We start from the raw sequence: 9039 nt of genomic DNA on the forward strand, positions 1-9039 counted from the left end.
AGGTTTGATAGTCAACACAAATTATATTCTCTAAATTTTAAAATGGAGGGAGAATATGTCAAGTGCTACAAGAAAAGTCTAGAACTTAACTTTCCAGTTCATCTATCATCCTTGATTCAATTCCAAGCCAACGGTTAATAAAATTAAAACAGAGTGTTTGAGTGCATGCAGAGTTGTTGCCCCATTCCAAGCGGGACGTCAATCGTCTAACATGAAGGAGGCAAGTCAGAACTGCCATTTTGCCTAATATCTGTCGTTGACTGGTTGTGAAAAAGCCATCCAACCAAACTATCATGCCAGTTCGTGTCAGCCAAATACGAGAGTATAACAGTTGTGTGCAAAAACGAGTTGCCACCTAAAATCAGAGTACATCATGTAAAAACGAGTTGCCGTCGGTCAGCTCTCTCTTGCGCATAGAAGATATCATAAAAAGTGAACTTATTAGTTCAGGTTTAAACTGAAACATGATGTGACTGTTTTGGTACTTGATTCAGGTTTAAACTAAAGCATACATCATGGTTGATGCATTTCCTTAACTGAAGCAGGCAACAGAAGACAAACTAAAGGTCGAGACTAAGTTGAGAAAAAAGAGAAGCCTCCAATAATGTCATAGTCTTTTACCTTACTGGTGAGAGCAGTTGACATCGACAATTGCAGTTCTACAACGATGGCGGCCGGCGGCGGTGCCCGGTGCGCCGTCGTTTTCTTCCATGGTTCGCAGTTCATAGATAATCACTCTATCCCTCTTCTTGTTTTTGGCGCTAGAAAACTTGAAGGCAAGATGGCAATATTAGACGATCCGCGTCCTCCCAAGTGAACTAGCGGACAATTCTCCAAAGGGTGTTGCCACATTTATGCAATATACGTAGACAACATTGCATTGCATCTACCTAGAGGCCAGAACTTGTAAACTAAAAGTCTCACAATTTTCAAATGGTTCGATAATCAGCCAGTCTCGACTACAACGCCTCACTTTCCATCTCTGGACCAGTCGATCAAAACTTTCATTATTGGTCCTCAACCAAACGACATTGAACTTGAAAATCAATGCAGTCACAAAATATGGCCAGAATTTGAAGTGCCTATCTCTAGATCAACCGTGCAGAACGAGCGCGAGCCGCGAGATCTGGAACTGGAAATTCGGAAATGAAAGGAAACGAGGGGAACTATTCCGGGGTGCGGATTGCAAATGGTACAAGAGGAGGGAAAGCCTACCCCGCCGCGAGTTATCCCGTGCGTCCAATACAATCCAACGGCCCCGATATCCCCTCTGCAATCTGGTAAGCATCCAAACGGGCCGTCGCGCTAGAGCCCTTCTCTTCTCCCGACCCTGCTGCAGCCGCGAGCCCGTAAAACCCTAGATCTCTCGTCCCCGTCTCTCCCCGCCGCCGCCGCCGCCTTCGCCGTCGCCGGAGGAGGAGGAGGCGCCATGTACCTCTACAGCCTGACGCTGCAGCGCGCGACGGGCGCCGTGTGCGCCGTCATCGGCAGCTTCAGCGGGCGCGACACGAAGAAGTCGGGCGCCGCGGGCTCCTCCACGCAGGAGATCGCCGTCGCGCGCGGCGGTACGCTCGACCTCCTCCGCCCGGACCCGGAGACGGGCCGCCTCCGCACGCTCCTCTCCGTCGACGTCTTCGGCGCCATCCGCTCGCTCGCCCAGTTCCGCCTCACGGGGGCCACCAAGGACTACCTCGTCGTCGGCTCCGACTCCGGCCGCCTCGTCATCCTCGAGTACTCCCCCGACCGCAACCGCTTCGACAAGGTCCACCAGGAGACCTTCGGCAAGTCGGGTTGCCGCCGCATCGTGCCCGGCCAGCTCCTCACCGTCGATCCCAAAGGCCGAGCGCTCTGCATCGCCGCCCTCGAGAAGCAGAAGCTCGTCTACGTGCTCAACCGTGACGCCTCCGCCCGCCTCACCATCTCGTCCCCCCTCGAGGCGCACAAGTCCCACACGCTCACCTTCGCCCTCACGGCCCTTGACTGCGGATTCGACAACCCTGTCTTCGGTGCCATCGAGCTCGAGTATGGCGATTCTGACCGTGACCCCACTGGGCAGGCTGCTAGCCACGCGCAGAAGCTCCTCACCTTCTACGAGCTCGACCTGGGGCTCAATCATGTTTCGCGCAAGGTCTCTGAGCCGATAGACAATGGTGCTAATCTGCTAGTGACAGTGCCTGGTGGTGGTGATGGTCCGAGCGGCCTCCTTGTGTGCTGTGACAACTTTGTCCTGTACAGGAACCAGGGCCACCCGGAGGTGCGGGCTGTCATTCCACGGCGTGTTGATCTCCCGGCTGAGCGTGGCGTCCTAATAGTTGCTGCTGCCACACACAGGCAAAAGAGCTTGTTCTTCTTCTTACTGCAGACTGAGTATGGTGATATCTTCAAGGTTGACCTGGAACACAATGGTGATTCTGTTAGTGAGCTCAGGATCAAGTACTTTGACACTATACCTGTTGCATCAGCCATCTGTGTGCTGCGGTCAGGTTTCCTCTTTGCTGCTTCTGAGTTTGGCAACCACGCACTTTACCAGTTCCGTGATATTGGGCGTGATGTGGACGTCGAGTCCTCTTCAGCAACACTGATGGAGACAGAGGAGGGGTTCCAGCCAGTATTCTTTCAGCCAAGGGCACTCAAGAACCTCGTCCGGATTGATGAGATTGAGAGCCTCATGCCAATCATGGACATGCGTATTGCAAATTTATTTGATGAGGAAACACCCCAGGTGTACACAGCTTGCGGCCGTGGCTCGCGCTCCACTATGCGCATCCTTAGGCCTGGCCTTGCCATCAGCGAGATGGCCCGATCAATGCTGCCTGCTGAGCCTATTGCTGTTTGGACTGTCAAGAAGAATATCAATGACATGTTTGATGCCTACATTGTTGTGTCTTTCGCCAATGTTACCCTCGTGCTCTCCATTGGTGAGACCATAGAAGAAGTCAGCGACAGCCAGTTCCTGGACACTACTCACTCACTCGCAGTTTCCCTCCTTGGCGAGGATTCTCTAATGCAGGTCCACCCGAATGGAATCAGGCACATTAGGGAGGATGGCCGTGTCAACGAGTGGAGGACACCTGGAAAGAAAACTATCACTAAAGTTGGATCAAACAGGCTCCAGGTGGTAATTGCCCTCAGTGGCGGGGAGCTCATCTATTTTGAGATGGACATGACAGGTCAGCTCATGGAAGTGGAGAAGCAGGACATGTCAGGTGATGTTGCGTGCCTGGCTATTGCTCCAGTTCCTGAGGGGAGGCAAAGGTCCCGTTTTCTGGCGGTTGGCTCCTATGATAACACCATACGTATACTCTCCCTGGACCCTGATGACTGCTTGCAGCCTCTGAGCGTACAAAGTGTCTCCTCAGCCCCAGAGTCACTTTTGTTCCTAGAAGTTCAAGCATCAGTTGGTGGTGAGGATGGTGCAGATTATCCAGCCAATCTTTTTCTTAATGCTGGCTTGCAGAATGGTGTCCTCTTCCGAACCAATGTTGACATGGTCACTGGTCAGCTATCAGACACTCGGTCTCGATTCCTGGGTCTGAGACCTCCGAAGCTGTTTCCCTGCATAGTTAGCCACCGACAAGCAATGCTTTGTCTGTCCAGTCGTCCCTGGCTTGGCTATATACATCAAGGCCACTTCCTCTTGACACCACTATCATGCGATACACTTGAGTCTGCTGCGTCGTTCTCTTCTGATCAGTGCTCAGAAGGTGTTGTTGCTGTTGCTGGAGATGCCCTAAGGATTTTCACCATTGAACGCCTAGGGGAGACATTCAATGAGACAGCTATTCCTCTGCGTTACACCCCGAGGAAATTTGTAATTCTCCCCAAAAAGAAATACCTGGCAGTCATTGAGAGTGATAAGGGTGCATTTAGTGCAGAACAGCGAGAGGCTGCTAAGAGGGAGTGCCTTGAGGCTTCTGGTGCAGTGGAAAATGGAAATGGTAATGGGGATCAGATGGAAAATGGGGATGGTCAAGAGGATGGTGCTGAGGAGAGTAACACACTTCCTGATGAACAGTACGGTTATCCAAAGGCAGAATCAGAAAAGTGGGTTTCCTGCATTAGGATTCTTGATCCAAGGAGTAGGGACACAACTTGTTTGCTGGAATTGCAGGACAATGAGGCAGCTGTCAGTATTTGCACTGTGAATTTCCATGATAAGGAGCATGGTACTCTCCTGGCTGTTGGTACTACCAAGGGTCTGCAGTTCTGGCCAAAGAGGAGCCTTGCTTCTGGGTTCATCCACATATACAAGTTTGTGGATGAAGGGAAGTCACTTGAACTTCTTCACAAAACACAAGTGGAGGAAGTGCCTCTCTCTTTGTGCCAGTTCCAGGGACGGTTGCTTGCAGGTGTTGGTTCAGTGCTCAGATTATATGATCTTGGAAAGAGAAAGTTGCTCAGAAAATGTGAAAATAAGCTGTTCCCCAGGACAATAGTATCTATTCATACTTACCGTGATAGGATCTACGTCGGTGATATGCAAGAGGTATGCTCTTATTGTGTCTGTTCTGTTGCACCCTTATTTGTCACCTGTATATGTATGTATATATGTTGATGTGTAGCCAAGAAGATAAACTGTCGACTTCACTTGTGCAAGTTACTACATAACGTACAGACCTAACCATCTTGTTAAAATGAGAAGTCCATGACATATGATTTACAGGATTGTTATTTTTTGTCAGGGTTTGGTAGTGAGGGATAGGGGATGGTTTATTTTGCATGCTTGGTAGATAATTGAAATATGCACCATCTATTTCCTAGGACCTTTTTGTTTGTTTTGTTTTGAAGAATTTTTGTTTGTTGAGCTATTATATCCAGATTTTTTTTCCTTCAAAGTGAGTATATCAGTTATCCTACTCTTGGTTAAGATATCCTTGAGCTGTGAATTCTCTATGAATGTTCTGATTCAGCTAATGACATGCACATAGTATCATGTACCAGATATCCCATGCCTTCGTTTTGTTGGATGTGTCTCTAATTACTTTTTTTGTTGTATCATCTCCTTCTCTATGCAGTCATTTCATTATTGCAAGTACAGACGGGATGAAAACCAGCTGTATATCTTCGCTGATGATAGTGTTCCCAGATGGCTTACAGCAGCAAATCACATAGATTTCGACACTATGGCAGGAGCTGACAAATTTGGGAACATATACTTTGCTCGTCTTCCCCAAGATCTCTCAGATGAGATTGAAGAAGACCCAACTGGGGGCAAGATTAAATGGGAGCAAGGGAAGTTAAATGGTGCTCCAAACAAAGTGGAGGAGATTGTGCAGTTTCATGTTGGTGATGTTGTCACGTGTTTGCAGAAGGCCTCTCTAATTCCTGGTGGAGGTGAATGTCTTATTTATGGGACTGTAATGGGTAGTGTGGGAGCACTTCTTGCATTCACCTCCAGGGAAGATGTTGACTTCTTCTCTCACTTGGAGATGCATCTCCGGCAGGAGCATCCACCATTATGTGGAAGAGATCACATGGCCTACAGATCTGCTTATTTTCCTGTGAAGGTAAATTGCTTGTGTACTTTGCTTTTCTATTTATGAGCCATGACTTGTTATTGCCTTTTGCTGTGGTTCCTATAATTTCATCAAATCTATTATGTTAACAGTAATTCATGTTCTGTTGCTGTTGGTCATTTGAGAATTCTCGTGCAAAGAGTGAAAACTTTCTCCACTGTCACAGTGTCACTTTGTTTAGCTGCATCTTCTTTGTAAGTTTGTACAAATTGTTTGAGAACAAACTTACTGTTGGCAGTTGTGACCATACCATCCTGAATATAATCATGTTCATCAAGCAAACTTTATGTTAGGTACTATGCCAACAGATAAGCACCTTCTAGCTTCATAGTATTAACTATCGACCATAGCATGGATGGTTATTTTGTAGCAAGAACCACAAGAAGACCCAAAACTTGTTGCCACTTCACAGGATATAACATGTATCTGTGGTTTGCTGGCAACAACTGTATTTCTGTTGGTGCATCAAATTACTTATGCTGTCATCTTTACTCCTACAAAAGACTCTTGGTGGCGTTAGACCATCACCTTGAGTCACTTGTTTTTTTTCATCACTTGTTGATTTCACACAATCCATCGAGGTTAAAACGAATATGGATCATATGATCTAAGATAATAGATAATTTTAAACTGTTTTTTTAATCAACAGGTGATGAAAGTGTAAATGCAGTTCGAAGCATGATGTTTTCTGTCAGCTGCTTAAGTATACTGTTATTTGTTACAGGATGTGATTGACGGCGACCTCTGCGAGCAGTATCCATCCCTCCCAGCTGATATGCAGAGGAAGATTGCAGATGAGCTCGACCGAACTCCAGGTGAAATCCTGAAGAAGCTGGAAGACATCAGGAACAAAATCATCTAATGCCGCCGCCCGGCATCACTGAACTTGATCCTCGAATGCCAATGCCAAGTTTGCATTGCTGTAAAACCTGAACCTTCTTCCTATCCAGTACAGCCATTGTGGCAGTTTATGACGTGACATGGCATTCTGGAATTCACGAGTCAACCGAGCGGACAGGCCAGCGCCATTCCTGATCGTCGAATTTGTAGACCCGTTGATGTTGTTAACACCTGGCTCAGTTAGATTCAGGCAAGCACATAGACTATAGGCTGCATCGGAGTGGCCTTTTGTACCTGGTAGAGCAGCTGTTTAGTTATTTGGCTTGATGTAGCTGAACTTTGTTTGATACCACTGTAGGCAGAGGCCTCTTTTCTTCAGAATTTGTCAAGTGACTAAAGTAGAGATGTTGGTGTAAAACATTTTTGAAGTGATGAAGTTTCCTACAGTACTAGACAGCGGTATACATCTTTACAATTGTTCACGGCAACGGCCGAACAGACCGTTGCGCAACTCCTGAGACCTGAGCTCGCTGGTCCCCGTTTTGCAACTGTAACTTGTTCACATACAAACCGTCGTTGCAACTACTTCTAGAATGCTATGGCTATTCCCCACAACGGCAAATTTGAAAGTCGCGCCTGGAGCCAAAGTATAGGATGGGTCACGCAATATAATCCGTCCCCCAAGTAACCAGGTGCAATGAGGAGCTTGACCTCAAAGCTTGCATTGGCTACAACCAGAACCGTGCACGTGCATGTGTCTGGATGGCAACGGGTACGAAACCAGTCAGATAGTGCCCAGTCAAACTCGTCCGCTCGTTCCCGCTAACGGGTTTCATTTCTTTTCCGTCCCTGTCCTCATCGGATTTTTCGGCCTCGTCGGGGAACCCGAACCCGTGAGATACACAACATCCCTAGGAAAAAACAGTAGCATAGCGACAAAAAAACATCATGGTTTAGCAGCACAATTATACTAAAACAATATAATGTCAGTGACGCGGCGCGGAGGGAGTGGGCGCGCCATGCCATGGAGAGAGCGACTGAGCGAGATCGAGTAGGCGCGGAGAGAGTGGGCGGCTCGGGATGTTGATAGAATGGGGGCTAGGAATTTGGAGCAGTGAATTAGGGTTAGAAACATGTTGTATACCTAAGATTTTCTCTAGGATGGGCTGAACCGGGCCATGTATATGAGTTATATCATATTTTTCGTGAGAACCATCGGGTATCGGGTTCAGGGGGTGCTGGACCGGGTTTGAACCCGTGAAACTTTTGACCCATGAAAGGACCCGCTGGGTTTAAATTTGACCCAAACCCGTCCCCTAATGGGGTAAAAACCCGCGGGGATACGGGTGTCGGGGCCCCATTGCCATCTTGATGCATGTCAGCAATGAACGAGAGCATGCATGAGATCTTCCTCACCAGCTTTGATGTGCCTCCTCTTTGAAGTGGCTTCGTCTGATAGGGTACCCATAAGAACGTGCCACCGGAGCACATGAATCTAAGGTGCAATCCCCAGCTTCCAAAAGAACACCATATCTGCTCATACGTCGTCGAGATACCAATAGGCAATAGCCGCCCTTCCTCTAGATTTACATCCCCTCTATGAGCCATCTGGGGATCGCACACCAATTTAAATGAGCAGGCATTGCCCTTCTCATAACTCTAGACTAGCACAACCACTACCGTCGCACCTCGATGGAATATATGGTCGGAATCGAGTCCATGTCCGGTAGTAGGAAGTTTTCACAAACCAGTTCAATTATCCATGAACCCACATCATGACCGATAAGGAGAGAACGATTACACAATTGAAGATCTTAAAACTCCATTCATCCCTTCACCTTGGCAACTATCACCTTCCTCTCATGCGAACCAGTGTAAAGATTGATGGCCGATGGAGGTACCCATCAATACTTCCTTATCTTTAGGCCTTGTTTGGCACAAGGTTTTTATGAGTTTTCTAGTGTTTTTTATTGGCCCAGCTCAAAAGACACCCAAAAACACTAATGGGCTGTTTTGGAGGCCGGTTTTGGTCTGTATAAACCCTAGAAAACCCACGGAAACACGTCGGACCGGGGAAACACCGAGAGTTTCTGCGCCCCCGATGCGTCGCCCTCCTCCTCCGCCGTCTCTAGCCTCTTCCACCGTCGACCGTCGGTGCCCGCCTCTCTGTCGTCTCCACAACCCTCATGCCGCCAGCAACCTCCGCTCCCCGACATGTGGCACCGGCGGCGTTGCCGTCCTCTGCGGCCAGCCGCCTCCATGTTGTCTCTGTCAACGTCCGGCCGCCCGTTCCCCCCACTCCCCGCCGCAGAGGTAGCGACCTAGCCGCCAACCCACGATACGCCTCCCTCCACTCCCCTCTTTTATCACCTCTTACGTACCCTGCACCACCATTGATCTCGGCCGTATAACACCATCAAGCAGAGGAGAGGATGCCGCCGCATCTATTCCCCCACCTCGACAATGGTTTCTCAGACATCTCCCGCCGTCGTGACTTCTCCGGCCAGACGCAGGTTGGCTTTCTCACAGGTAAGTTCCTTGCCCTTCTCTCCGCCTCACGAGCTGTCAATTATGGAGTAGTCATTTTTCTTGTTGTTAGTTATTCCTTGTCAACCATGCATGTTTCTTGTTGTCCATGACACAAGATAATTTCCCTATAAATTTTGGTAACCATTTGTGTGTC

General features: G+C 48.3%; 1 protein-coding gene across 1 annotated transcript; it reads left to right on the top strand.

The window, feature by feature from the left end:
- Positions 1 to 1307: 1307 nt before the first annotated feature.
- Positions 1308 to 6818, top strand: LOC100843379 (spliceosome-associated protein 130 A). Its single transcript, XM_003574272.4, has 3 exons — positions 1308 to 4486; positions 5016 to 5507; positions 6241 to 6818. Exons 1-3 carry the CDS (start codon positions 1430 to 1432, stop codon positions 6376 to 6378), a joined length of 3687 nt encoding a protein of 1228 aa, XP_003574320.1. The 5' UTR covers positions 1308 to 1429; the 3' UTR covers positions 6379 to 6818.
- Positions 6819 to 9039: the final 2221 nt, after the last annotated feature.

Source organism: Brachypodium distachyon, chromosome 3 (assembly GCF_000005505.3).
Source record: "Brachypodium distachyon strain Bd21 chromosome 3, Brachypodium_distachyon_v3.0, whole genome shotgun sequence".
Lineage (NCBI taxonomy): Eukaryota > Viridiplantae > Streptophyta > Magnoliopsida > Poales > Poaceae > Brachypodium > Brachypodium distachyon.

What these genes read in the sequence shown, in the direction of transcription:
- LOC100843379 (XM_003574272.4), top strand. Translation starts at nt 1,430, where the DNA reads ATGTACCTCTACAGCCTGACGCTGCAGCGCGCGACGGGCGCCGTGTGC. An exon ending in ACGTCGGTGATATGCAAGAG is followed by an intron (nt 4,487 to 5,015) that starts GTATGCTCTTAT and finishes TTCTCTATGCAG; the next exon opens with TCATTTCATTATTGCAAGTA. An exon ending in CTGCTTATTTTCCTGTGAAG is followed by an intron (nt 5,508 to 6,240) that starts GTAAATTGCTTG and finishes TATTTGTTACAG; the next exon opens with GATGTGATTGACGGCGACCT.